The sequence below is a fragment of the Balaenoptera musculus genome, chromosome 11 (assembly GCF_009873245.2).
Source record: "Balaenoptera musculus isolate JJ_BM4_2016_0621 chromosome 11, mBalMus1.pri.v3, whole genome shotgun sequence".
NCBI lineage: Eukaryota > Metazoa > Chordata > Mammalia > Artiodactyla > Balaenopteridae > Balaenoptera > Balaenoptera musculus.
The window spans coordinates 103,964,903-103,992,203 of NC_045795.1; the positions used below are offsets into that span (position 1 = coordinate 103,964,903).

Sequence of the window (27,301 nt, forward strand, 5' to 3'; positions counted from 1 at the left end):
GCCTGGTACAGTCTCCGGACATGTGCCTCCCCGGCCTCTGCCCGCCGTGCGGGATGGCCCCATGCAGGGCCGGGCGGTGCTGGCTTGGTGAGGCTGGCTCTCTGCTCCGCAACCTTCCAGATTCCTCCCTATTACGAACGGTTGTGGGCACACGGGGCCTGCAGGTCAGGACAAACACTCCTCTTCCGGCCACACAAGTCACAAAGGGTGACAAAGGTGGTGGCGGGGGTCTCCCAGAGGTGGCCAAGCCAGGCGCCTCCGCAGCGCTCTGGACTCTGTGGTGCTGCCAGGGGCCACGGCACAGGACAACTGAGGCCCGGCTCCCGGCCCCTCCGTCCGGCCAAGACTCAGGCTCACGCCCTGGAAAGGGTCTTCGCGGCTGTTCATCAGCACCAGGCTGCCACCTGGGGCTGTCACGCCCGTTCCGCGGGCTCAAGAGGCTCACGAAACTCCCCCAGAGGGTGGGCGAGGATCAAGAGGTGGTCCTCGTCACCGCCGTCCCTTCCCTCTGCGCCCCCGGCCAGTGCAGACGCCCAAGGGGGTCTGGAGCCCAGGCAGAGGGGGACGGCTTCACCACCCGGCACACACGGCCAGCCTGGCTTCGGCCCGGACAGAGGGCCAGCCGGGGGGCCGCGGGCTCTGAGCGGGCGGCTACTGGGGACAGACACCGAGAGCAGGTGAGCGGTGTCCCGGGTCAGCGCCCAGCCCCACACATCTGTGTGCTCACGGGCTCCTCCAGTGTGACCGTCCCGATGGCCTGTGTCTCTCTTATCTGGGCTCCACTGCTTCCTTATGGATGAAGAAAGCTCTACGTTAATGCACCTGGAAATCAATGCCTCACTTCCCCAGAGCATGTTTACCCATAGAGAGTACGTCCGGTCAGGGTCAAAGGGCAGAGGTCACAAGGCCGAGTCCTTTCCCCAGGACCAGGGCCAGGCGGGATGGGGTGCCCATTCTCAGATCCCCTGTGCTGTGCTGGGCACACCTGCCAGCTCCACCGACAGGAAAGACAGCTGTAGCGAGAGGTTCCCAGGTCAGCGGGGACGATGGCCTCCACCTCCGGAGATGCACAGAGTACACGTGCAGACACGCACACGTACACACGCACACGCCTCGCTCCACCTCTCCGCTGCAACCCACGGAGCTTCGCCACTGCTCCAGGTCGGAGGGTGTCACTGAGAGCCCCCTGCACGACGTGCCTCAGGCCCCGGGAAAGGACGGCCTCCACGTCGTGTGGACAGAGAACTGGGCAGCCCTCTCGCTGCGGTGCCCAATGCGGCTGCCCTGCCCCTCCTTGCTAGCTCTCGGCCCCTCCTCGCTCTCTGGTCCCCGCCGCCCCTGCTCCCAGCCCGCCAGGGCGTGCAGATGGGTCCAGGCCTCAACCTCGTGTCCCCAGAGCTCGGAGCAGCTGGGCTGTGTCGAGGCGGCAGCCTAACCCCATGCACTGGCCATCCCCCGCTCCACGCGCCCCCCACCTCCAGCGTCTGCCTCCGCCTGGTCAAGACTCCTAATCGGTTCAGAATCGCAAGTGGAGATAACGTGCCATCTCCTGGAGGGGGTTCGAGGGGGGAAACGGTCTGCTCCACACACACCCCCCCGCCACGGTGCACACAGTAAGTGCATGATAGATGCTCAATGCACTGCACACAAGGTGGGAAGTGCCAAGCAAGGGTCTCAGACAGGAACTCAGGGGAGCGGTGGCCCTGTGGGCTGGACTGGCCTGCGGTCTCTTCCCACAGTGATGCTGGGATGGGGCAGCCGTGGGTCTGTGGAAGAGAGGCAGCCCTCCAGGAAACCAGAATGAGCATAGACCCAGCCCCGGGTGTGGAAGTGGGGCTGTGGGGACCCTGCACTGCTGGACCAGGGGCTGGACACCCAAGGAGACTTTGTATCCCTCCGGGTACAAACCAAGGTCCCCTGAGTGCTGCAGACGCAGACACGGAGACTCAGCCCCCAAAATCACCCCCGTTCCTGGCAGAGCAGAGGAAAACAGCACACGAATGCCACGGTTATCAAGTTCTTTTTTCTTTTTATTGGCAAAGTAAATATATTTTTATGAAGGACCAAAGAAAATATATATAATTGTAACATATGTACACCAGCTTTATAGATTTTATTTCAAATTTACACAATGTTGACATGTTATTAAAAGATTTTATGTAGATGCACCTATGTACATTTTATTTACATACATTCATAGGATGTGAAATAAACCTCTCAAAACAAGCTAGTTCATTTGATATTAATTTCTAGACAAAATAAGGAATGCATTTCTAAATCAGGATTTTGGGAGGCTCTATCTAGCTCTTCTACACGCAATGCAGCGGCTCCCCTCTCCTCCTGAAGGTGACCCCGGAGGCTGCTGTCTGGATTTGTCTGGAAACAGGATGAGGGGCTGAGCCACACCGGTACCATCGCCCTGGGGCAGACCTGCACCTGTCCGTCTGCCCGGCACATTTAACTCAAGCACATGCACTGCCACCTCACCGAGAGGGGGCTTGTCACCCAATCCCACATCCACCCGGAGGCCAGGTCCTGCACCCCAGACCGCCCCACCGTACCCTCCAGGGGTCAGGCCAAGGGACGAAGCCACGCTCACACTCCAGTGCAGCCCCGGACTTCTGGCCTACTTCCTTCTTCCCGGCACGGCTCCCTCCGGGAACTGACATTTCAAAACTGCACATTTCTTCTTCCCCAGCAATCGAGCGCTAGCCCTGGCCCAGGCCGGGAGCCCAGCGGGGGAGGGGCCAGGCCGCAGGAAGGCACTAGGGCCCCCAGGCCGCCTCCGGGCCCCCCCCAGGCGGGGGCGGGTGGAGGCGCTGGGTCCGCATCCCGGGCTCCAGAAGGTGGCCTGGAACGTCGACAAGTCCCTCTGAAGGAGGCCAATAATTTATTGCTACAAAGTACCGGGCGGGGCGGGTGGGCGGGCGGCGCCGGCCCGGTCAGGGTCAGGGCCGAGGCGCGCGGCTGCTGCGGGGGAAGCGGTGCACCTTGACGTGCTTAGACAGGTGGTCGCTGCGCGCGAACTTCTTCTCGCACACGGGGCACTGGTAGGGCTTCACGCCCGAGTGCGAGCGCCGGTGCCGGGACAGCTCGTCCGAGCGCGAGAACCTGTAGGACAGGGCGGTGAGCGGCCGCACCTCGGCAGCCCCGGGCCGGAGCGCTCGGACTCCGCTGTCCCTCCCCCCGCCCCTCCCCCGCTGCCCCTCCGGCCCCTCCAGGGAGGCGAGAGCAGCCGACAGCAGGCCTGTGCCCGTGCTGGGGCCTGAGGGCCGCTGGAGACCCCACAGGCCCCCGACTGCAGCTGCGCCTCAAGCCCCCCTTACACCAGAACTTGGGGCTCCTGTGAGTGTCCGCACGGGCAGCCCCCGCCCGCGAGAGGAGACAGGCCCGGGGAGGAGCCCCTGCCCAGCCCTGCAGGGAGCTCGCAGCTCCTCTGTCGCTTCCGCCACAGGAGAGGAAGGGCCCTCAGACTTGGCCCCCACGACCCCTGGACCCTACTTTCCTAAAAGCTGGGCCCCCTGAGATGTCCCCAAGCAAAACTGCACCCCTGCGAGGTGCTCCTGAGGGTTTAAATGGTTCCCCTGTGGCCTCCCTATTGCGGTCCCCACCAGCCTGGGAGCCCAGAGGCCTCTGGGGAGGAGCAGCTGCTAGGGGACCCGAGCTGACCACAGGGCTTAGCTGTTGTCGCCAACTTCAGGCACTCCAGGCTCTCACTCCCGACCCTGGTCCTGGCAGTGAGACCCCACCCTCCCTACACACACTCTCCTCCTCTGTGCTCTGCCTACACGACCTGCCCTTGGCCTCTCTCACCCCAGGACATATGCACGTACTCTTGTACTGTTCCCTGTCTGGAATGCTCTTCCCTCTCACCCATCCCTTAGAGCTCAGCTCAAATGTCACTTCCTCAGGAAAGCCCTCCAGGACTGCCTCCCATCCTCAGCTCCCATGGCACCAGGCACTTCTCTTTTCTGCCCCGGCCACCGTTGCAACTTCAGTTTTCAACTTTTTGATGAATGTCAGTCTGTGCCACTAGACCGTCAGCTCCATGAGGAAAGACATACACGCCGTGGCCAACCCAGTGCCCAGCGCGTGGAAGGTGTCCAGTACATGCATTTATGCAAAAGAGCGGACACAGCCGCGCCCTCGGGAGGATGGAGAGCTGTCAGTCAGTCCTCCCAGAACACGCATGCACACAATGCATACTGTGCACACACATACGTGTCACACGTATGCACATCATGAACACAGGTGCATGCACTCACACGTGTACACACGTGCACACCACAAGGATGGATACGTGAACATGTGCACACGTAGGAACACGTGAACAGGAGCACCAGGCCCAACAGCCCTGTCCGTGGGCCTGGGGCCACGCGCGAGAGGTAGGTGAGGTGGCGCCCCGGAGCAGCTGTCCCCAGCCCAGCCCAGGCCGGGGCTGGCGGCCCACCTCGGGCCTGACCCTGTGTGTGGAAGCCTTGGTCCCACAGCCTGCTGAGGGCCAGGACGATCCAGCAGCACAAGCCCAGGGAAGGCTCAGGTGGAGGGCAGGAGGGCCTCAGCACCAGATGGGGAGCCTGGCCCGGCGTCCCTCAGCCCCTCCGGTGCCCAGGGTCCTGCCCCACGGCGCAACACGGCCAGGCTTCTGTGCTTGGAGGCTGGCGCCCCGCCTCCCATCCCAGGGAGCCAACCGGAGCAGGCACAGAGCAGTGCTCTCGGCTACCTTTGCCAATAAGGAACTGGCCCGTCTGCCAGATGAGGAAACTGAGGCTCAGAGCGATGAGGCCCTGATCCAGGGTCACCAGCGACAGAGCAGCCGAGGCCAGAGCAAAGGTCCTGCACAGCGCCCTGCCTGCCCTGCTGCCCGCAGAGGGCCCGGCCTCCTCCACAGAGCCGAGCCAGGCGGCGTGTGCCACTGCAGCCCCGTGCAGACAGGAAGTGGCATCAAGGCTCCTGGCCGCCAGAGCCCGGGCCACCTGCCCCCAGCGGAGTCAGGCCTGCCCGGGGCGAAGGCTCCAACAACGCCCCCGCAGGACCCGCACCCGCCAGGCACGAGGCGTGGGGTCAGCCGCACCCTCCCGGTCAGGGAGCCAGGACCAGTCCCCCTGGACCGACGCCAGCACAGCGAGGGCTCGAAGGGGACGAGGGGCTTGCTGGGGTCCCACAGCCGGCGGGGCGGCCAGATGGCTCAGGTCCCCCCACCATGGCGAGCCTGCGTGGCCCTGAGCAAACTCACCACCTGCCCTGGGCCTCAGAGTCCGTCCTCTCTCGTCCAGTGAGGTCCTTGGGACTCCTGCCCACCTCCCAGGACTTGTCTCAGAGGCCAAAGTGGTGACACAAGGGCCACGGCGGCCTCTCATCAGGGGGATCCCTGGGAGGGGCAGGCAGCCGGGGGACATCCAGGCCTGAGAAGAGCTGTTTCCAGCCACACGCCCCCACCCCCCTGTAGCACAGGGGCCCTGAGAAGACCCCCGCCGTACCCCCTCACCACCTTCTCCCGTGTGGCAGCCCTCACGGGAAGGGGCCAGGGGCCAGGTGGGCTCTGCTACCTACTGCCTGGACCACCCGGGCACGTCGCCAAGCTCTCTGAGGCTGCTCCCCCTGGATACGGGGGGGGGGGGGCAGACTGGCCACAAGGGCCGCGAGGGTGCAGACGCCAGGAGCGCGGAGGGCAATCGCTTGACGGCTATGAGCTGGGCCCCAGTGAGTCACGACCGTGATCGGTGCTGCTGGGGTGCAAGACAAGAAAGCACAGGGGTCCAGAGGACCCTCCGGAGCCGCCCCCTCCGTCAGCCAGAAAGCCACTGCTGTGAACAGTCAGGCTAAGGGTTGCGGTGGGAACGGTGCCCCAGGGTTGTGCAGTGCGCGACCTGTCCGACAGCACTCGGGCTCTGCGACTGCAGGGAAGGGTCGCGGCCGCGGGGCCGCAGCTTCGGATCCTGTCCCCGGCTCTGCAGCCTCAGCCTGCCAGCCTCCTTCTGGGGCCTCCCGCCACGTGGGGCAGCTGGACGTCGTTAGTATCCCTATTAGCTGCGGCAGGAGGGCACTCTCCGTGGATGGAACAGGACTTCTGCTGCACGGAACTGCGTCCGGCAGGGAAGCAAGGAAGTTTCTAGGAAGGTGGCAAACAGCTCTACCTAGACGGTCAGATCCAAATAGGGACAGTCTGGCCCCAGTCCTGTCCAGGGCGCCAGAACCACGCCACTACGGGGGAAGAACAGGGCATACTGGGTTCAGGACCAGACACCGAAGGAAGGGGTGGTTGGTGACCTGGGCCAGTGACGACCTTGGGGGACACCGTTCATGGCCCAAAGGCGTGCAGGGCAGAGCACAGGACACGATGCCACGGCCAGAACCAGCCCCAGAGGAGGAAGAGCCAACTGCTCGCCAAGACCACCAGGAAGAAGAGAGGGGTCTGGGGGTGGTGAGCTCCCCACACGGAGGGCAGGCCTGGCTCAGGGCGAGGTCCACCCCCCACTGGAGGTGTGGAGGGGGCTGCAGAGATATCCTGAGGCTACAGGCGGGCTGAGCTCCTGGCTCTGCCACTTACCAGCTGTGTGACAGTGGACAACTTCCTTAACTGCTCTGGCCGCAATTTCCCCCTCTCTAAAATGGGACGACAGGCTGACGCCTGCTCATGGGCTTGCTACGACTACGGAGCCTTCTCAGCACGCCAGGAGCTTCTGTTTCGCTGTTGTCACCCCTCCGCTCTTTTCTCTCTCTCATCAGGCATAAGCTGATGCCTGGCAGCTGACAGCCTTGGGGAAGAGATGGGACACCTGCCACCACGACTGACGGTAGGTGCCCGGGGAGGGGGTGAGGGCCTGGGGCTGCAGGTGGGAGAAGTGTGCTGGCCACAGTGTGGGTGGGGTGTGCTCTGTCCCCGTGCGCATGTGACTTGATCTTTCTGGGCTTCAGTGTCCCCCTCTGTAAAATGTGACGGTGCCGACACATCACGGGGCTGTTGGGAGGCCTCAAAGAGCCTGTGACATGGGAAGGACAAAGCCAGAACCATCGCAAGATTGACGACAGCCACCACTGGAGGAGACCCCTGGAGACATGGGGCACAGAGAGGGCCGAGCGCGCCTGCGCTGCGGAGGGGAGGCTGGCGAGCAGACCGTGTGTGCCCGTGGGCCGGAATGAGGAGTTTGGATAGGAATCTAAGTGTACCAAAGTAGGCCTAAAGGCCAGAGTAGGTAATGAGTCCCCCGTGGAAGGAAGTATGCAAGCAAGTGTGGGGATTTGTGGAGGGAATTCCAGCTCTGAGAATCTTAGAACAGTGCCTGGCATTCAGTGAGTGCCTGTGAGCTGGTGACTGTCATGTTATCCCCTGTCCTGTCCCGACGGAGCTGCCCCAAAGCCCATCTATCCTCCCACCCAACTGCTGAAAGGACTCCCTCCATCTCTGTCCCTCAGCTGGAGGCTACGACCATATTTAAGGGACACTCACGTCACGTGCACATTCCCAGGGGTTCAGGATCCCTGAAGACCAACCGGGGAGAAACAGCCCTTCCAAGGCGGGGGGGGCGCCCTCAGCTCCCGGCCAGGCAGTGCGTCTGCCACATGTGACCCCATGAAGGCCAGACCCAGACCTGGGAGAAGCTCCAGGAGTGGCTGATGGCAGGGACGGCTCCCAGGGGGGTCCGGGGAGACCTCACTGTGGCAGGCACCCACCATGCCTGCCCCTGCCAAGGGGGTCCTGGGCAAGACCCGTGCAAGGGCTCAGACAGTGGCAGAGCTGAATCCCCACCATCCCATTCTGGCTCATACAGCTCCTCCCATGGGGAACTCAGTCCCTCTGAGGCCACCGTGCCGGGGCTGAGTGTGCCCCCCTGTAAAGCACTGTGGGCTGAGGGTCTGCTCTCTGGGGCAGCTCAGAAGGGCGCAGGTCCTCTCCTCCCGGTGGAGCGGGCCGGCGGGTGGCCGTGACCAAGACCACACCTTCCCTCCCTGCGGCTCCGCCCAGCCTCACTCTGAGCGAGGGGCCCCTTCCCAACAGTCAGCAGTGGCCGGGGACAGTGCCCGGGAAGGTGAGGCTGCCCCACGTCTCCGCAGCCCAGCCCGGCCACGAGGAGAACGCAGGCCGAGGCCTGGGAGTCCTGGGTGCCTCCGACCCGGGGTGCCGCCCACGTGGAAGCCGGGCCCAACCCCTTCCGGGTCCTTCTCACACTCTGACCTCGTATGAGAGCGACCGCACAACCTCTGGGAAGGGGCGCTGCTGTGCCCCCCTGCGCACACAGCCTTGGCAGGCAGTGGCAGGGAGCAAGTCCTCACCTGCCAGATGGGAGACGGAGGCTCGCCCAGGGGACCGCTGGAGGGCAACGCGGGAGCGGGAGATCGGGGCTGGGGCTCCGACCGTCGCCACCGGCTGCCCCACCCCAGGCGCCAGGACGCCCTCTCCTGCAGCTGAGCCCCTGCACGGCCCCAAGTCTGACCACTGAACATGGCACCCCGCCAGCCCACAGGCCCCACAAGCTGCCCTGCAAGCACACCCGTCCCCCCGGCCTGAGGCTCTCCGGGAGGCGGGAGGCCCGTGGGGCTGGGGCTGGGGCTCTGGAAAAAGCCCTCAGGTCTGTGGGCGCCTTTGGAAAAGCCCCTTCTCCGGCCAGCTCAGCGCTCCATGGCGAGGGGCCACCAGCATCACATCCAACACTCAGGTCACAGCTCCCAGCCACGCCACAGCCTTGGCCAGCCGGGACTCTGCGGCCAGCACCTCTGCCCAGGGGGCCAACTCTCAGGTGCTCTCAGATGAGATCCCAGCAGGAAACAAAAGCTGCAAACTGCCCCCCGTGTGCCGCGTGCACCCACGCACACACACGCCCAGGGTACAAATGTGCCATGCGCACACGCACCATCACATTTGGTCACGCAGCAGAGACCCACGTAGAGACGGCAAGGTGCAGACACGAGCCCGCACACACAGCCACACGCCCCTCGTGAGGTCTGGTTCTGCACACGGAAGAGCGTGCCTGTTGCTCCACACACACACACACACACACACACACACACACACGGAAGCCGCACCAGCCAAGACCCAGACTGTGGCGGCAGCACACGCACCTCCCGGGCAAGCTAGCTTCCTGCAGGGAGGGTGTCCTAAACAGGGGAGAGCCGCCGGGGGCACCCCTGAGCGTGTCGGCTCCTGACCTGCTGCCTGAGCTTCAGGAAAAGGTGGACGTGCCCTCCGGGAAGGTGAGCCCCCCTGGGGGCCTGGGGGAGAGCCACAGGGGTGCCACCCAGCTTGGCCTCCCAAGGGCTGGGGAACCCTGGGCAAGCCCCCGCCCCTACCCCTTGGAGAGCTGGTTTCCCCCGCGGTGCCACAGAGTCGAGAGCCTGGAAGGAGCCTCCCGCCCTCAGTGCAGCACCCCTAGCCTGGCCCTCCCTCTCCCTTGGCCTTTCTGGCTTCCCAAACCCACCGCCAGGTCCCCTGTGGGGAGCGCGGCCCAGGTGCCCCAGGACTCTGTAAAGACAGCTGGTGCCTCTGGTCGGGGAAGCAGCCTTTTCAGGCTGTGACTTCTCTAATCGGACCCCTGGCTTCAAATCCCTTCTGCAAAGTGGCGTGCCCTTGGGCAGGTTACTTAGCTGCTCTGAGCCTCTGCTTGCTCAGGCGTAAAGGGGAGTAAGGGTGGTACTTACCCTTGGGGGCACCCCGAGGCACGAGGAGCGGTGCACAGGGCCGCAGCCGCCCTGCCCTATTCTGAGCTGCCCCGTCACCACCACGAGAGCCCTTCTGCGTGGCCCAGCCCCTCTCCTCCAGCACGGGTGCAGCCTCACCTGGTCACCGTGAGACTGCAGACCAGGGATCTGGAGGCACGAGGAAACCTCTGGGCGGTGTGCCAGCTCTGGCCCTGCCCCTGCCCACCCCTCTCTCCCCTTCCTAAGCAGCCTTATCTAAGGGTGGGGAATGTGGCCTCGGCAGCACACCCAGGGGCGTGGAGACGCTCGGCCTGCCACCGCCATAGCCATACTGACCTCCAGCCGCAGCCCGGCCAGGTGCAGGCGAAGGGCTTCTCGCCCGTGTGCCGGCGCAGGTGGGCCTTGAGGTGGCTGCTTTTGGTGTACATCTTGCTGCAGCCGGGGAAAGTACACTTGTGCATTTTGATGAGTTCTGCTGCCGGGTTCTTGGGGAACTTCTGGCCCATGAGGAGGCCGGCGGAGCCGGGCCCCAGGGGTCCCGACCCAATGGGCTTGGCGGCGATGGGCACAGGGGCGATGCGCACGAACTTGGAGGGCAGGTTCAAGCTGGAGGAGGGCACCACCTGGGGCACCAGCGTGAAGGTTTGCCCCTGGATGTTGACCAGGAGCTGGGCCACCTTGACGCTCTCAGCGGCCTGCCCGGGGGAGACGGGCTCGGCGCCAGACTCCTGCTTCACCTGCAGCGGCTGGATCTGCAGCAGGACGGGGATGGGGCCGTCGGGGGCGGGACCTCCACCCGGGCTCTGGCTGCCGCTCACACCAGCTCCCGGTGGGGGGGCACAGCGCTCTCTCCCACCGGCCCCAGGATGGAGGTGGCTCCTGTGGAGCCCGGCGGAGAGCTGGCCGCAGGCCTCCAAGTCCTTGCTGTTGCTTTCTGGGGCCTCCTTCACCCCTGGCTCCATGTTCTCCTCCAGAAACTCTTCGATCTCCTCCAGGGTGGGCTGGAAGGGCCTTGGGACGTCATCGGGGTCTCCCACAGGAAACTCGGGGAAGCAGAAATGCTCCCCCTTCACAGGTGCCGGTGCTTTCCGCCAGGTCCCCCAGGCCATGGGGCCGCCGTTGGCCCCAGCGCTGCCACCACCGCCGCCGCCCAGCGTGGCCTGGGACAGCAGGAAGTCCAAGATGCTGTCCTGGCCCTCGGCCCCGGGGCCGCCGCTGTAGCAGGAGCAAAGGGCTTGCGAGTCAGGGCTGGCACAGGAACAGAGGCTGGAGGCGTCACTGTCGTCCTCCGAGAGGGGCGAGGGCAGCATGTGGTATGCCCGCCCGCCAGCCAGCCTGTCACCCAGATAGCCAACGGGGCACTTCAGCGACGAGAAGGTCTCGTCCACTGGAAGCAAGTGGTCCACCATGCTGGCCTGGCCGTGCCGGGGCGGCTGCGGAGAGGAAGGAGGAGGCCCAGTCAGGAGGGCAGCACGCTCCCGCCACCTCGGGGGCGCCTGACCCCGCTCCGTGGCCAGCCACAGCCTCCCACTGCCGAACGCCTGGGTCCTGCGTCCATCCTGGCTCACGGGAGAACTCTGTCTGCAAGAGTGTTTTCTGAAATTGCACCACCTGTTTGCAAAAGTGCTCTCCAAGCCCATTGCACAACCCGGCTCTTGTGGTTGCACAGAGATTTTCCAGAACAATTCTGGGAAGGAACGTGCGTGTGTCTGCAAGTGACTGGGTGTGAGTGCACGGGAGGGAGAGGGTGAGCGTGTGAGGAGGCTCTCTGCACCCCGAACAGCCAAGCGGCACCCCTGTCCAGCTGAGCAGAGCCACTGCCATCCCAAGGACAACTGACCTCAGCCTCATTCCTGCAGAATCACTGGAGGGGGTAGGAGAATGGCCACTTGCCCTCTGACCCCCGTGTTGCTGCAGCTTGGGTAGGGTTGCCAGATTAAGCAAATAAAAATAAAGGCCACCCAGTTAAACTTGAAACTCAGATTCTAAAGAATGAGCAACTTTTAATATAAGTGTGTCCAAACGTTGGATGGGGCAGGCTTATATCACAGAATTATTTCATCTGAGATGCAAATATAACTCGGCAGTTTGTATTTTAATCAGGCAAGTCTAGTTGGAGGCGAAAAATCAGACGCCCTCACGGGCTGTTTCCCCATCTGAAGGGGGGCAGCCCCCCACCCTCCAGTTCTCGGACCCCTCCTGTCTCAGTTGCCTGCTCTATGAATCAGGGAAGGCAGGGACAGGCCTTCACAAAACGCTCTCAACTGGGTCGGCACCTTCCCGGGGCTTTACTAGTGGTGCAAGGGCCATGCCCCGTGGCGGTAACTCAAGGAAGCAGAACGCACCCAGGTCCCAGAGCCCAGCTATTAGCTCCTTTGACTTCACAACTGTCCGCTGCGTGGGAGACAAGACCCCTAGGCCTGCGCCCCGTGGAGCACTCACCACCTCGGGAAGGCCCAGCTCACGCCCGTCTCCCTACTGGACCAGCGGCTCCATGAGGGCAGGCTGGGCCGTCGGGTCGCGGCTGTGTCCCCAGCTCCTGGTGAGGCAGCTGGTGCCCAGGAGGGGCTCAGAGAACGTCAGCAGAGAGGAGAGGGGGAAGCTGAAGGCCATGCTGGGTCCGGTGTCCAAGGAGAGTCAACAGTGTCTGGCTGTGACAGGGCCACCTCTGCGGACCTTTGTCCCCACCCAGTGACCATAGCGGGGTGTTTGCTGAGGTTGAGGAAAGGGTGTTCTGCAGCGAAAGCCAGAGAGTCTCTGCTGCCTGGCATCACATCTGCACCCACCCCCTTGCTCTGTCTCGAGCACCAGTCCTGCACCTGGCACCCAGCACTGCCCAACAGTCAACAGGCCCAATCAGGGGCAGGTCATCATCAGCTGTGACCTTGGGCAAGGCCTCGCTCTCCCAAACCTCATTTTCCCATCTGTTCCATGCTCTGATGACCGTGTCCAGGAAGCTTCACAGAGCTCCAGGAAGCTAAGGCAAGGTGGCAGGTTTGCACCCAGGGCAGTTTTGCAGGAGAACGTTTGGCCTTTTGGTTTTAAATATTCAGCTAAGGATTTAAAACTGGGAGTTTAAAACCATACACTATTCACCAAATCGGGTGCTGAGAAGGAATGAAAATGCCAGATAATGTGAAGAACAGTGTCCACACTCAGCCTGAGACCCCCCCTCTCCCCTGTCGCCCACGCTGAGCTCCTGCCTCTGCAACTTACCAGCTGTGTGACCTTGGGCAGGTGGCACAACCTCTCTGTGCCATGTGTTGGATGGGGATCCTGCCAACTGTGCCTAGTTCCTGGGCTTTTGTAACACCAATGAGCTAGCACATGCTGAGCACTCACTACAGGGGCAGGCGTTCATGCAGATGCCCGTCAGCACCAGCCTTCAGGGTTAGCCTCAGTGGGTGAGTATGTGGTCTTTCTGCCCCTCTGCTGTGATGCTTAGGAATCCGGGGGCTCCAGCCTTCCTGGAACCAGGACTGAGGCGGTAAGGGGCAGACTGGGCCGTGTTCCTGCCCTTGAAACTCTCCCCCGAAATGTGATCACTAACTGAATATTCCATGATATTAAGGAATTACAGTTAATATTTTTAAATGTGATGATGTATTGTGGTTGGTACATACTTTTCAAAGGACGCCTTACATTTTAGAGATACAAGCTGAGATATTCACAGATTAAATGATACCAAAGAAATAGAGGGGGAAATAAATAAGTACAGTAGGGCGGGGTAGGAGGAAACTTATAGATTCCCAAGGAAATGGGACCCAATCTCGTCCCAGCAGCCCAGAACCTGGACCCTGCCCATCCGCCCCAGACCTCAGCTCCACCTGCCCCGCTCACACTGGCTGTGCCCCAAGCTCACCAGCTTCATGGCCTCAGGCCAGGGCCCTGGCTGTTTCTCCTCCGTGGACCCCTCTTCCCCAGCACTCTAGGAGGCAGTGCCTTATTTAGATCTCAGCTCATAAGTCGCTCCCCGTGGGACCTCTCTGACCACCCTCTGTTACACCACCCCACATCGCAGTCTTCCTAACAGTTGCCACTGCCCGAAACTATCTTAGTTATGTATTTGTGTACCTCATTTTCTGTCTACCTCCCCACCAGAATATAAGCCGTTCTGACTGTTACCCCAGAGTCTGAAACAGGACCTGGCAGAACTTTGCTGACTGACTGAAAGGGGTGGTGCGGGGGGCAGGGGGGTGGGGGGAAGCAGCAGCAGACCGCGTGGGTCCTAACGCAGGGCTCATCGGCCCGGGCGGACGCAGGCACTGAGAGCCCAGCAGGGGCTGCGGGGCGCCGGGCGCCGGCCCTGAAACACAGCAGCACGTGGCACGGCCAGAGACGCAGGCTGCGTGCAGGGGGAGGGACGCCCTGTTCCGGACTCCGCCCCTCCCCGGCCCGGCCAGGCCTGCTGTTTATCCTCCCGGGGACACAGCGGCTGCAGGAACAACATGTAATTGATAACAAGCCGAGCGCCGGCCAAGGGCCTTCCATTGGGTCAGCGTGCAAATCACGGGGGCGGCGGGCGGGGGCCGCCCTTCAAAATAAGAGTCTCCACTCCCGCGCCGCCCGCAGGCCCCAAAGTCGCGAGCCCAGCGTCCTCGCACCTGTGGGGCGGCGGGGCTCCCCACGAGCCACCCGACCCTTGGGGGGAAGTGATTTCAGGGGCTCAGGCACTTGAGGATTTTGTCACCCGGGCCAGAAAACAGCGGGGGTGGGGGGGGAGGGTCCACAGGGGGCCGACCGAGGGGAGGGAGAGCGAGCGGACCGCTGCGGCGAGCGGGGTGGCTTCCCCGCTCCGCTAACCGCGCGGGGGTGCGAGTTCCTGCCGTGTGACTGCGTGTGCGGGGCGTGGTGAGAGCCGGGAGGGGCGTCCGCGACACACTCGCGCGTGGAGCCGCGTGGTGTCCCCGCGTGTGTGGGAACGTGTGTGGGAAAGGGGGGCAGGCGGAGCCTGGGGCGCCGCCCGCGGGGCACCGAGCCCTCGGCCCGCGCCCCCTCCCGCGGGCCGGCGGCGGTGACCGACAGTAACCCCTCCGCCCCTCCCCGCCGCGCGCCCGCCCGCCCGCAGGCCCCGTCGCGCCCGCCATATGGGAGGCCGGCCCGCGAGGCGCGCACGGACACGCGGGGCCAGGCGCCTAGGCAGCTGACCGGCCCGCGCGGGGAAAGTGCCGGTGGGCACGTGGGGTCGCTGACCCACCAGCCTGTCCGCCCCCGGCCCCGCGCGGGGCTACCCCGCTCCTCCGACATTTCCTCCGACGCTCACGCGGAGCCTGGGACAGCCGTGCGGGCGCCCGGCCTGGCGTGCAGAGGCCCGCCCGCGCCCCCCGAGCTCGCCTGCGCCCCGCCAGCCCCCTGCGCGCCAGGCCCGGTCCACTCGCGTCCGTCCTCGCCGCGCCGCTCCCACCTGAACTCGGCGCACGGCCGGCCGGCGGCCAGGCCCGGCGGTCCCGGGGCCCTGCGGGCTGCGCTGGGGGCGGCGGCCGCGCGTCCTGCACTCGCTCTTGCTCGCCCCGGCCCGCGTCGCTGCGGCGGAGCCCCCGCCGCCGCCGCCCGCTCGGCGCTCACTCCCGGGCTCACGTGACGCGGCGGGCGCCGCGAAGGCTCGCAGGAGGCTCGGCCCCGGGCGCGCGCCCCATTGGCCCGCGCCGCGCGTCACGCGCCCCGGCCCCGCCCCCTCCGGCCCCCTCCCTTCGCAGCGGGCTCGCGGCGGCCGCGGTGTCCGTTCCCGAGGCTCTAGCCCAGGTGAGAACGTGGGGCTCCGAGAAGGGCCCACGCGGGGTGGGCGCCGCGGGGCAGCCCCGGCCCGACCCGCTCTCCCCGGCTCCCACCTGCAACCCCGGGCGGGCCAACAGGTAAAGCCAGGACTTGTCGGGGACGCTGCTGGAGAGATGCGGGCGGGTGTCCGGCCAGGTGAGCCTCCAGCCCCCTCGGGAGAGCGCGCTCGCTGGCGTCCGCAGCAGCCCCTCGGAGACAGGAAGCGCGAGGCGCAGAGTGAGCGGCCCAGGAGACACGTGAGCTGAGAGGGCCGCGCACCCCGCGCGCCCTTTAACCACACCTGTCGGATCCTCAGCCAACATTTCACAGATGAAGAGAAGGATTCTGAGGCCGTGGTCCTCCCGGACGCACAGCTGGTAAGGAGGGAGGAGGGGTGAGCAGGCCCGTCCGTCTGCCCCGAGAAGGCATCTTCCGGACAACCAGGATGGTGGGCAGAGAGCGCCTTCTACGGAGCTTGCATCCTTTCCCTTCCTGGCTTGGGAGGCGGAGAGCGTTTCCGTTCCTCCCCAGGACACTGCTAGAACCGGAACTGATAGCCAGGACCTGTCCAGGCTCTCTGGAATGCTGGGGGTCTGGGCTCCTAAGTACATGCCGGGCACTGGATCCTGCATCCCGGGGCCCTCCCCGTGCACAGAGCAGGGCCAGGGATGCAGCTCCTGCTACCACGAGGAGCCAAACTGGGGCTTGGCCGGTGGGTTTGGGGGACACTAGCGTTGAGGATGAGGATGGTAATGATGCTGTCTGCACTGTCTGAACGTTTGTGGAGGCCGTGGCCAGAATCCACGGAACAGACGGAGTTCACCCATTCTTATAGAAGAGACAGAGGTCTGGAGGGTTCAAGCTCACTGCCTTGCCTCTGTGCAGGTGAGAGCCGGGCACATCCCTGCCTGTCATTGGTCCTTTGCTCCTCACACACTCTCAGGCCAGTGTCCCCCATCTCTTTGGTGAAAATCACACCGAAAGGTCAGAAGAAGCTTGGAAACAAAGACACATCCTTAGCTTCAGCACACAAGGAAGCTTCGGCACAGGCTAGTAAGAAGCTGAGCAGGGAAAGACAAGCACTGTATAGTCTCACTTATATGTGGAATCTAAACCAGAAACAAAAACAAAATTATAGGAAAAGAGATCAGATTTACCAAAGGAAGGTGAGGGGGTGGAATTAGAGGAAGGTGGTCGAAAGGTGCAAACTTCCAGGTATAAGATAAATAAGTACTAGGCATGTAATGTACAACATGATAAATATAATTAACACTGCTGTGTGTTATATATGAAAGTCATTAAGAGAGTAGATCCTAAGAGTTCTTATCACAAGGAAAAAAACCTTTTTGTTTCTCCTTTTGCTTTTACTGTATTCATATGAGATGCTAACTAAACTTATTGTGGTAATCATTTCACAAAATATGTAAGTCAAACCATTATGTTGTACACCTTACACTTATACAGTGACATATGTCAATTATATCTCAATGAAACTGGAGAAAAAAAAAAAAAGAAACTGAAAAACAGCCAAGATGCTGTGTTACAACCTGAGTCAGATCACGTCCCTCCTTGACTCAGAACATTCCATGGCTCCCACCTCACCACTGCCTTCAGTGCCCTACAGGGTCGGCCCCCATCCTGACCCCAACCTTCCCTGTACTCCTCTCCCCCTTGCTCACATCCCTCCAACCACAATGGCCCCCTGTGTCCCCTCCGACATACCAGGCACAATCCCACCTCAGGGCCTTTGCACTTGCTATTTCTGCTGCCTTTATAAGCTCTTCCCCCGTGGCTCTATCACCCGTTCAAACGTTACCTTCTCGGGGAGCCTTGCCTTGACCACCCAATCTAAAATGTTCACACTCTCCCTAATATTTCCTCTTTCCCTATCCTGTTGAACTTTTCTTCTTGGTGCTTATTCCCTGCTAACATATTATATATTTTACATTTTGTTTCATTTGCTTTTTGTCTCCTCCAATAGAGTGTAAATTCCACCAAAGCAGTGATTTCTGTCCATTTGGTCCCTTCATATCTCCAGCACCAAGCACACAGTAAGTGCTCAATTGTTGAATTAATGAATTTCTTAAAGACTTAAAGCAAGCATGGTCAGCTTGAGAGAAATTAAACAGTGCTGAGGAATCTATGCCAAACAGGTTAAGGAGTTGGTCACTGGCGAAATTAGGAGACCAGTTGTCCCCAAAGAGACCCAGAACACCCCTGACTAGCTTCCAGGGAGCTGCTTTGTACAGGTGCCTTCTACCTGGCTCCTTCTCCCCCCCACTCCAGCACCTCCTTGGCCTGGTTAAACCCATTCATCCCTCAGATATCAGCTCCCCCTTAACTTCCTTAAGGATGTAGTCCTATCTCACCCTTGCGTCCCACCTGCAGGCTGGCTCGGAGCTCACGTGCCTGTCCTTCGTGGCACAGGGCCTGGAGTAGAGGAGGGGCTCCATCGACTTGGGTTGGCTGAATGAATGAATGAATGAGTGAGTGAGTCAGTGAATGGGAACGCTGGCAGCTCAAGTGCCTAAAGGTCCACCTGCCCGGCTACATGTAGCGCTTACCCCAGGTCCTGTCAGGGAAGGGAAACTCTCCTGATGTAGCGGGCAGAATCTGTTACCAGGAATTCCTTGCCAAGGAGAAGAGAAAGAGGCCAGGTGGTGCTCTTCAAAACAGAGATGGCAAACAAAGTGAGACATTTATATTCTTATTTGTTGATTGCCTGTCTCTCCCACTATCTGACAAGGTCCCTAAGAACATGGACTTGGATTTTTTTCTTCACTGCTGTATCCCCAGAACCTAGGACACTTCAGAAATGTCTGTCGAGTGAACCAAGACAGTCCCGTAAGTCTGTCGCACATCTAATCCCTTCTTGGCATCTGCTTCTCTGAAGATGAGAACCACACAGGTACAACTTCATGGGTTGTTCAAGCATTAAATGAATTAATTAGTACAGAACTTAGAAAAGTGCCTGGAACTGAGTAGATATCTCTGACCCCCAACCCCATGGAGCTCCTTCTTAGGGAATTCATCGCCTGTCTGCAGAAGACCTCTGTGACCTTCATCGACCAGGGCTTCTTAGGTATCCTGAGAAGGCTATGCTCCCTCTGACCACAGGCCCTTTGCACCCACTGCTGCCCTTGTTGTGGACACTGTGACCCTCCTTCCCCATTAGCTCCTACTCATTCTGTGCATCACATCTCAAATGCCACTTCCTCAGGGAAGCCTTCCTGGACTCCTTCCTATGCTCTCCCAACACCATGTACCTCTCCGTCAAAGCATTCCTCAAGGTTTGTCCACTTATGTGTGTGCTCATTTAGATCATGCTTGTCCCTCTGTAGCAAAGTCCTCACATACTCACTCTCCCCTTCCTAGAACTCCCAGTTCTCAGCAGAGCAGAGTTGCCCTGAAGAAAGCTTGCATTTCACAGCCTCCCTTGCGGCTGACCAGCAGGAAGTGTGGGCAGTGGCTCTGAGTTCCCTGCAAAGGGAAGGGCAGCCTCTTTCCAAGTCCTTCCTCTGTGCTGGCTGGAAGGCAGGACGCAGACAAGGGTGGGGAGTGACAGGTACAAGGTATCCAGACCCCGACAGTGTCCCGGAGCAGAGCTGCCTCTCCAACGTGGGCTTTCAGGAGAGAAAATAAAAGTCTCCGTTGTTTAAGCCTGAATTACTTTGAGTCTCTGTTTGGGAGCCAGTTGTCCATCTGCAGGACAGGAAGCTCTGTGAAGGCAGGGAACGTGTACATCTCGGTTTCACAATATCCTCCTGCACCTGGAAGGGCCTTGATTAGTGTCTGACGAACGGATGGCTGAGCTCTTTGGGGGCTGGGTCATTTCTTAGTCATCCTGGTAAGCCCGCAGCACCCAGCTTGTGTCGGCGTTGGGGGGTGAGTGTCCAGTAGAACTTTCTGTGATGGAGAATGTTCCCTCCATCCCTGCTGTCCAGTAAGGTACCACATGTGGCTGCTGCCATATTGGACGGTGCTCGTGGAGCTGGCGGGGAGGATAGAGAAGACGTGGTGCAAATCAGCCCCTCCTCTAAGAGACCACCCAAGCTGGGCGGACATCTGCCCCAGCCCTGACTCAAGGCAGAGGGGCTTCGAGGCCCTGCTCCTGGCCCTTCGGAAGGTCGCATTGAGGAATCACGTCATGGTGGCGGCAGAGCCAATCACAGCCACCAGACCTTCCTCATCACCCAGTTCCGGCTGACTCACCCACCCACCATCACGGGCCCGGGAGGGAACTTTATCTGCCTCCCAGCAGGGGGCCTCTAGCAGCCTGACCAGGTCCTGGTTAGACCCACCACGTGCCGAGCCTACGCTGGGCACTTCACAGCCACATGCTCTGAGACAGGGCCCACTGCACGCCGGGCCTGGTGCTGTGACACACAGGCCAGCCATGACTGCCTCAACTCTTTGCATTTTACGGAAAAGAAAGCTGAAGCCAGAGAGGTAGAGCAACTCACCCAAAGTCACACAGCACACGCAGCGCAAAGGCAGAGCTGGAACCCACGCCTACCTCACTGCAGACGCCGTTCCCTGTCCTTGTCTCCGGGCTGCCGAGCTCGGCTGCTGGACACTGTGCCTTCCCACTCCTCCCAGTACAGCTGGATGCAGCAAAGGCGGACCGCAGGCCCACACCACCCTGCAGGCCACCTGCACAAGCAGTTCCACTCACACCCCACAGTGGTCAGTGCAGTATCTACACAGCCTCGATGTCACAGAAAGGTGTTCTCAAAGGTGGCTGCCACCCCCCCCCACCCCCCACCCCCCGCGGCAAAGAGACAGAGGAGGAAGGAGTCCTCTTGGGAAACAGTGTAATGGACACGCTGGTTGGACGGGGCAGGAGCCCCGGGCTAAGGTTCAGTGGGCAAGGGCAGGAAGGGGGCCCAGCGCTGTGCTATGCTCTTGAAACACGTGATTTTATTCAACCCCCATAACTCCTCTCCTACTAGGTCCATTTTACAGATGGGAAAACAGAGGCATAGAGAGGTCACTTAGGATCACACAGCCAGCAGGAGGCGGTGCCCCGGTTCCACCAGAAAAATCACAAAGTAGTGGGAGTCTGGGAGGTCTGCTGCTTCCTGGAGAAAGCTTGAGACCCTGGGGTTGGGAGGGCAGGGGAAGGATCTAGAGAGGTTCCCTAACAAGGTGGGGAAGGGGTGGGGGCAGGAAAGGGCTGAAGCACAGCTCGGGCAGTGACGCCTGGCATCCACCCGTCCCATGTCCTCGGTCGCTGGGCCCTTCCTGTCCTCGCCCCGCAGCTCTGGAGGAGCCTGCTGGACCCAGGCTGGGCGAGTGAGGAGCGGAGGTCATGGCTCTGCAGGTCAAGCAATGACCGTCAACCCGGGCTGAACCAGTGCACTGGGGGGCGACAGGACAGAGGTGGCTCAGAGACTGGAAGCAGCAGCGTCGTGAATAACGGGGGTCTGTCCTGCTCCACATGCGGAGCCCAGACTTCCCACACTGGGCACTGCCCTCCCACCTGGTGACTCACACGAGCCCCGGCCGCCGCTGGGAAGGGGCAGGCGGAGCCGGGAGCCCAGAGACCCGGGTTGGGCCCCACCCCCCCGTGGGTCTGTTTTCTCCTCAGCACCGAGAGTTTGGCCAAAACCACCTCTGAGGGGTTGTGTTGGGAGGACTCTGAACCCACAGGTCTTCTAAGGCAGCTGAAGGACTTGTGAAATCGGGCTGCAAGCGGCTCCCAGACCTGTGGCTGAGGCCCGGAGGTGGGCGGGTGGGGGGCGACATGGCGCCACGGGGTGAATCTGTGACACAAGACCAAGCACTGTGAGACAGGAGCTGTCAGAGAACCAGAGAGGGCTCCTGAAAATGGAAAAACGTCAACACCTTCGCGAAAACCCAAGTGGGGCTGGTCCGCACAGTGGTCACCCCTGAGGACCAAATGGAAGGTCAGATGGAAAGTGTAAAAGTCCACAGCTGAGCTCAGTGTGCACTGGGCGGGAATCGGGTTCACGTTCAGAAACAGAGGCAGAGGGAAACCGCCCCCGCCCCGCCCCCGCCAGGCCCGGGCCCTCCTGGAGGGGGTGTTGACGGGTTGACGGGGGTTAATGAGTCACTCTCGCCCGGCTAAAGTCCTCCAGGGTCAGCATGTGCATCTCAGGCCAACTGAAGCCTCACCGCCCATCCCCCCTCCCCGGGTGCCCGTCCTGAGCGTCCAGGGTCACTGGCTGTCACCCGTTCAGGGCAAACAGCAAGGAACCAAGGGTGGGGCTGGGAAGGGACTGCCGAGGGGCACACGCCGGCCGGCTTCCCAGAGAGGGGGGTCCGCGCAAGAGTCCTGGGCTGCCCTGAAGGCCAGAGTCGGGAGGGATTCCTCCTCGCTTCAAACCAGTGAGGGAAACGCTGGCTCATGTGAAAAACAGACGTAAGCAGACGTGGAAACGGCCTGTCCACGCCAAGGGAAATTTCTAACCTCACCACTTGATCAAAGAAACACAAATTGAAACAACATACCCTTTCATCCAATCTACAAGGATGTTTTAAAGTTATAACACTGTTGCAAAGAGGTGAAATTGGAACATTCCCTGAAAGCAGCCTTATATTACATATGTCACTCCTGAGTCAGTAAGTCTCCTTTTAGAACCTGATCACAAAGAAGTGATCAGATTTGCAGTCAGATTTATGTACAGACTTCTTCCCAACAGCACTTACAGTTGAGAAAAATTGGAAACCAACTAAAGTCCAACAAAAGGAAAACTGATAATGAACTATGCCCTGTCCGTGCAGTGGAATATCATTTATCTATTTCAATCAGGTTTTTAAAAGACTATCTGATGAAAGTTAAAGTGAAAAAAAGCAGGATGCAAAACTCTATAAAGGAATTACTCTAGATACGATTATGTAAAGAAAAAACATATTTGCAGAAAAAATTAGAAATAGATATCAAAGTATTTACAGTGACGGTTTTTAAAAATATTTACTTTGGAGTGATGGAATTACAAGTTATCTCTTTTTTAGCATTATCTCTTTCACTTTTCCAGATTTTCTATAATGAATTTATATTACTTCTATAACCAGAAAAAAATATGGTTTTGTTGAATGTTTGTGCAACTTAGTATGTTATTTTTGAAATAGTTTTTTTGATTAGTATAAAAGTTAATGTTCTTACTGCCCAAAATATCAGGAAATACAGGCAAGTATAAAAAAAGAAAAAAGAACATTCATAATCACATCATTGTTAACATTTCTTGCTATATTACAAAAATGGAAACGTATACTGCTTTGGAGCCTTTTTAAAAAATGTGGCTAAAAATAACATAAAATTACCATTTTAGCCATTTAGGTGTACAGTTCAGTGGTGTTAAGCGTATTCACGTTGTTGTGCAACCATCACCACCATCTATTTTCAAAATTTTTCATCTTCCCAAACTGAAGCTCTGTCCCATTGACCACCAACACCCCCTCCCCCTCCCCCAGCCCCTGGTACCCCTTCCCCCAGCCCTTGGTACCCACCCTTCTATGAATTTGACTCCTCAAGGGACCTCATATGAGTGGAATCACACAGTGTCTGGAGAAGTTCGGTGCGTTTGGCGTGTTTGATTGTTTCTCAGTGGCGGCTGCTGCTTTGTGCACTGCCTGCTTCCACCCTCCACTCTCTGGAGCCACGTGGAGCTTTTTCTTCCTGGCAGGTATAGACTCCCGTGTGGGCAGGTATGTGGATCCCGTGGTCACATATGTGACTTCCATGCCCCTGGAGTTGCAGGATTCCCTTATCTGTGTAGCCAGATGCTGTCGTGGACTCTGCCTTTGGTGTCATGTCCTTGGGGACCATGTGCAGATTTTCACACCTCGCCTGTGCACGGTCCCAGGTCACCTCCCTGCACTGTCTTGGTTCCGTGTTTCCATCAGCCTCTTTATTCTGATGGGGACGTGTGAGGTGGAGCCCTGGGCGCCTGCTCTTCCCCCGTCAGCACCTCCCCCGCAGGGCTGGCCCCTCATAATCCGCCTGTGGGAAGAGAAAGACTCTCCTTCTCTGATGGACGAGGCTGTCCCAGAGGCCTTTGCTTTCAGAAGAGGATTCAGGAGCGGCTACCAGGTGAGAGGGCAGACGCTGGCATTTCAGGCACTGCCACTGTCCCAAGTGACGGACAGGCCATCATGGGACAAGGAGCCGCTTATCCACGGCCACACCACCAGTGCCACCCCGCCCGTGATCCGTGGTGACTTATCACCAGCGTCAAGCTGCACATCAGTCTCGCAGCAGGTCCGCTGCATTGCGTCCCTCCGCCCTCCAGCCAGGCGGTGCTGCCTCGACTTCCAAGGTCAAGAGGGCCGGCGGCGGAGGCGGATGAGGGTCTCCTGGTGCGTCTCGGCGAGCTGATGGCAGGGAGGGCGGGAAGGGCACGCGGGGCCCAGGGCAGGCAGGGGGGCTGCAGGTCTGATTCCAAGGGCCCTCGACCCCCCCCTCCTCTGAGTCCCAGCCCCCATCCTGGGTTGCCGAGCATGCCAGGCACCCGGGAAGTACAGTGCCACAGAGCCGCCCCGTCCCGGCAGCACTCACAGGCATGTACTGAGCACTTGATGTGTGCCCAGAACTATCTAGACACAGTGCAGTTAACAGTAGAGACCAGGGCCTACCTTCTGGGAGCTTTTATTCCTGGGAGATAAGCCAGGAGACAGGTAACTACAGATGAGGAAAAGTGCTAGGACAGTCACTAACACACAACAGGTCTTTGTGTCCTCATGGAGATTCTGATGAAACAATGTCTCATGATAGAAAAAAGAAGACAGGGGGAACCTGCTTCGGGTGGGCCAACCTCGGAGGACCTCTCTGAGGAGGTGATGTTCGAGTGAGAAGGAGCCCTGGGAAAAGCAGACGGAAGGGCAGTCAGGCCAAGGGAACAGCAGGTGCAAAGGCCCTGAGGCAGGAATGGGCCTGCATTTTTGAGGCACTGACAGGAAGCTGAGGCCTTGAGCCAGGCGGACGTGGGGGTGAGGTGGGGGCTGTGGAGAAGGGTGAGGGCAGGGCAGGGGTCCCCAGCATTGGGCATCTGCAGTAAGACATCACCTTCTGGCTCAACCAGCTTGCATGTTACCAAAACAATCCCCTAACTCGGGCCTCTGCTGTGAGTGCTGGTGATTTCTGTTGCCTTCCCTCTGCTAATCTCTCTGCTCCAGTGTCATTAAAAGAAGGGAGAAAAAGAAAGGAAAGAAATTCAATGCAGTCAGTTAACCTCCCGACCCCTAACTTAACCAACACCCTCGTAGATGGTAATAAAGAGTTTTGTCTGTGTTCTCGGAGCAGGAGCAGTCCACTGCTTAAGCAAGCGAGAGACTGGCCCAGATTCAGGTGTTCAGAAAGTCTGTCCCACTGTTGTGGGCAAAAGGGCTTCGGGCGCATGGCTCAGCGCTGCGCCTGGTGTCCCCGAAGAACAAGACGACACACCCGAACGGTGTGAAGTCAATGACCATGAGTTCATGACAGGGCTCCTGACAGGGGGGCAGCAGGCAGGAGGGGGCAGGAGCCGGGAGGGGGCTCCTCCTCCCAGCAGGAGGGAGGAAGACACGTGGCCTCGTCAGCCCCCGCCCAAGGAGTACGGGAAGGGGAAGGGGCACGCCAGGCCTGGAGGAGGGACTTTTCCTCCATGGACGCTAGCCAGATGTCTTTACCACCATCTCCATCTGCCAGCTGGAACCGAGAGTGGGTCATGGAGCCATTCAGGAAAGTGCTATCAGTACGGTTAAGCCAAAAATCAAAAAAGAGGATAAAATCAAAAAGGAAAGGAAAGGAAGTATGGCACTCATTGCAGACGGCAACAAGCCCTGTGCATGAAACTTTCCTCTCAGGCTTGCGCTGAGCAACGGGTTTCTTTGTTTGGTTCCCAGCCAAGAGAGCTGGGAAGGCACTGTGCTGGCACGCAAGGACCCCCACTTCCTTCTCCATCTGCACATTGTACCCCAGAAGGGCAGCTCCCAGCACAGTCCCTCCCTCATCCCTGGGACCTCTATCCCCTGGGACCTCCATCCCCTGGGACCCCATCCCCTGGCACCCCATCCCCTGGCACTCCATCCCCTGGCACCCTGCAAATGCAACCGCCTCTGACTTCTCATCTCCCTCAATGAAACATCATCCTCTCGACTTGTTTTTGTCTCCGTTTTACTGATAAGGACACTGAAGTCCAGGGACGGAGAATGGCCTATCCTGGCCACAGAGCCGGACCCCAAACCCCTCTGTGCTGCCCACTCGCAGGCACTGTCCCCAGGGACACCTGTGTGGGACAGAGTCTGGGGGGGGGGGAAGCATACTTGCGGGGGTGGGGCGCTCTGGGCCCTGAGACTTGGGGTGAAAGGGCCGGAAAGGAAAGGCATCAGGGACACTGTGTGTTGTAGCAGCAAGGGCAGGCTCTGTTCCAGGGGCTGCAGGAGGGCAGCGAGCGAGACCAGCGCGGTCCCTGCTCCTGGCAGTTCCGTGCATACCTGACCGTGAACATGGGCCCGAGGATGAGGCAGAAGGAAAGGGGAGCAGGAGGCGTAGTTAGGCTGCAACGTCGACAGGCTCCCCGGAGGGCACCCGAGGGGGGCCGAGGATGAGGCCCGGCCGAGCGCAGAGCCGGCACGCGCCAGGGCCCCGAGGTGAGACGGACTGCGAGGAGGCCGGCGCGTGCAGAGCGCGGCCAGCCGGGCGGGCGGCCGCAGGGAGCGCGGCGGAGGTCCGCAGGCCGGGAGGGCTTGCTTCCAGCACGGGCAGTGGGGGCCGTGCGGGGCTCTCGGCCGCCCCACCCTCAGCCACCCCGATCCGTGTCCTGGGTCCGCCACGGTGCAGCCCCGCCGGCTGCTCTCACACTCTGCTTCCCGACGGCTCACGAGTGGGTTCTACCGGGTGGGAAACCGAACGCCCCGCGTCCGCCCTGGGCGCAGCCGGGAGCAGGCGCGAAGGGAACGAGGCGTGAGCGGCCGCCAGGGTGCGCGCTGCCAGCCCGCTTTCAGCGCCGCAGAGTCAGCTGTGCAATCCGCGCACGGCAAGCGGGCCCAACCGTACGGAAGGCGTTCGGAGAAGAGCCTCTGTCCCCGACCAGCCACCCTCCCCAGCGCCCTTCCCGGAGGCCAGCTCCAGGGTATGCTGAGCAGAGAAGCACGTGCATTTTTAAAACACAAAACGGACTCTCACGCACACTCACGCACACTCACTGGCTTCACAGTCTCTCCAGGCTTGTTCCAGCTGGGCCCGTGGGGATGTTCCCTGACCCCCTCAGTCAGCTCCACCGTGCGGGCCCTCATCCCTGCCAGCCCCCGCTCCTGGGCGTGCCCTCTGATGCCACACCTGCAGCGGGTGCCCTGTGGGAGCAGAAAGTCTGGGCAGGTGGGGGTGGGGGATTAGGTCAAGGGTATTTGCGTTTTTAAAGTTGGATTAGTGGCGAGGAGTCCTTGATGCTTGACCGGAGACCCAAAGGCAGAGCCGGTTAACTGACGCCAAACCCCGTGCACTGGAAGGCCTGCTCCACTCCTCCTGCAGGGGGGAGAGGGTGGGGAGTGGGGAATCATTGCCTCCCCTCTGCCAGGGTGCTCCCCGCCGTGCTTGGTTAACTGCCTGTCCGGCGCCCGGTTCTTCGGACCTTCCAGCATGTTCTTCTCTGGCCCACCCCCAGCCTGCCTCAGGCCATTCTTCCTCAAGACCAAGACCTCTTCAACTGCCTGGAAATGGCCCTTTATCTGTCCCGGTCCTGGCTGGGACTTTTTCCCATGCCTCTGGCCACGTTTTGCAAAAGCAACTGTTTCTCATACAGCCTTGGGCAGGTTGCCACTGTTTTAAGGCCACGGAAATCCAGAGGCTTGGACAGCTAGGGCCCCAGAAGTCAGAGGCGGTCTGTGGTCTGGGCGCTGGGGCGTGGGGATCTGGGGTGCAGGCCGCCCCCTTCAGTGCAATGGCTGTCTAACGTGCCTGCATCAGTCC

At 60.4% G+C, this 27,301-nt stretch overlaps 1 protein-coding gene and 1 long non-coding RNA gene across 5 annotated transcripts; one reads left to right on the forward strand and one right to left on the reverse strand.

The window, feature by feature from the left end:
- Positions 1-2,015: 2,015 nt before the first annotated feature.
- KLF15 (Kruppel like factor 15) lies at positions 2,016-15,201 on the reverse strand. Of its 3 annotated transcripts, none has more exons than XM_036869105.1 (3): positions 15,041-15,201; positions 9,973-11,069; positions 2,016-3,111 (listed from the first exon to the last, which is right to left on the reverse strand). In XM_036869105.1, the coding sequence occupies exons 2-3, from the start codon at positions 11,043-11,045 to the stop codon at positions 2,949-2,951; spliced, it is 1,236 nt and encodes a 411-aa protein (XP_036725000.1). In that variant the 5' UTR covers positions 11,046-11,069; positions 15,041-15,201; the 3' UTR covers positions 2,016-2,948. The 3 variants fall into 3 exon arrangements, with proteins under 3 accessions (XP_036725000.1, XP_036724998.1, XP_036724999.1); XM_036869103.1 differs by lacking the exon at positions 15,041-15,201 and adding an exon at positions 12,079-13,830 and having other exon boundaries at positions 2,063-3,111; XM_036869104.1 differs by lacking the exon at positions 15,041-15,201 and adding an exon at positions 12,079-13,830 and having other exon boundaries at positions 2,063-3,111; positions 9,973-11,217.
- Positions 15,202-15,362: 161 nt separating this feature from the next.
- On the forward strand, positions 15,363-19,049 carry LOC118903731. 2 transcript variants are annotated; one of them, XR_005021858.1, is made up of 4 exons: positions 15,363-15,767; positions 17,372-17,441; positions 18,137-18,680; positions 18,766-19,049. It is a non-coding gene; the product is annotated as an uncharacterized LOC118903731 (long non-coding RNA). The 2 variants fall into 2 exon arrangements; XR_005021857.1 differs by having other exon boundaries at positions 18,137-19,049.
- The last annotated feature ends 8,252 nt before the right edge of the window (positions 19,050-27,301 follow it).

Excerpts from the sequence above, each read along its gene's own strand:
- KLF15 (XM_036869105.1), bottom strand. The coding sequence starts at position 11,045 with ATGGTGGACCACTTGCTTCCAGTGGACGAGACCTTCTCGTCGCTGAAG. Across the intron at positions 3,112-9,972 it reads TGGCCGGGCTGCGGCTGGAG|GTTCTCGCGCTCGGACGAGC; the intron begins GTCAGTATGGCT and ends CCTGTCCTACAG.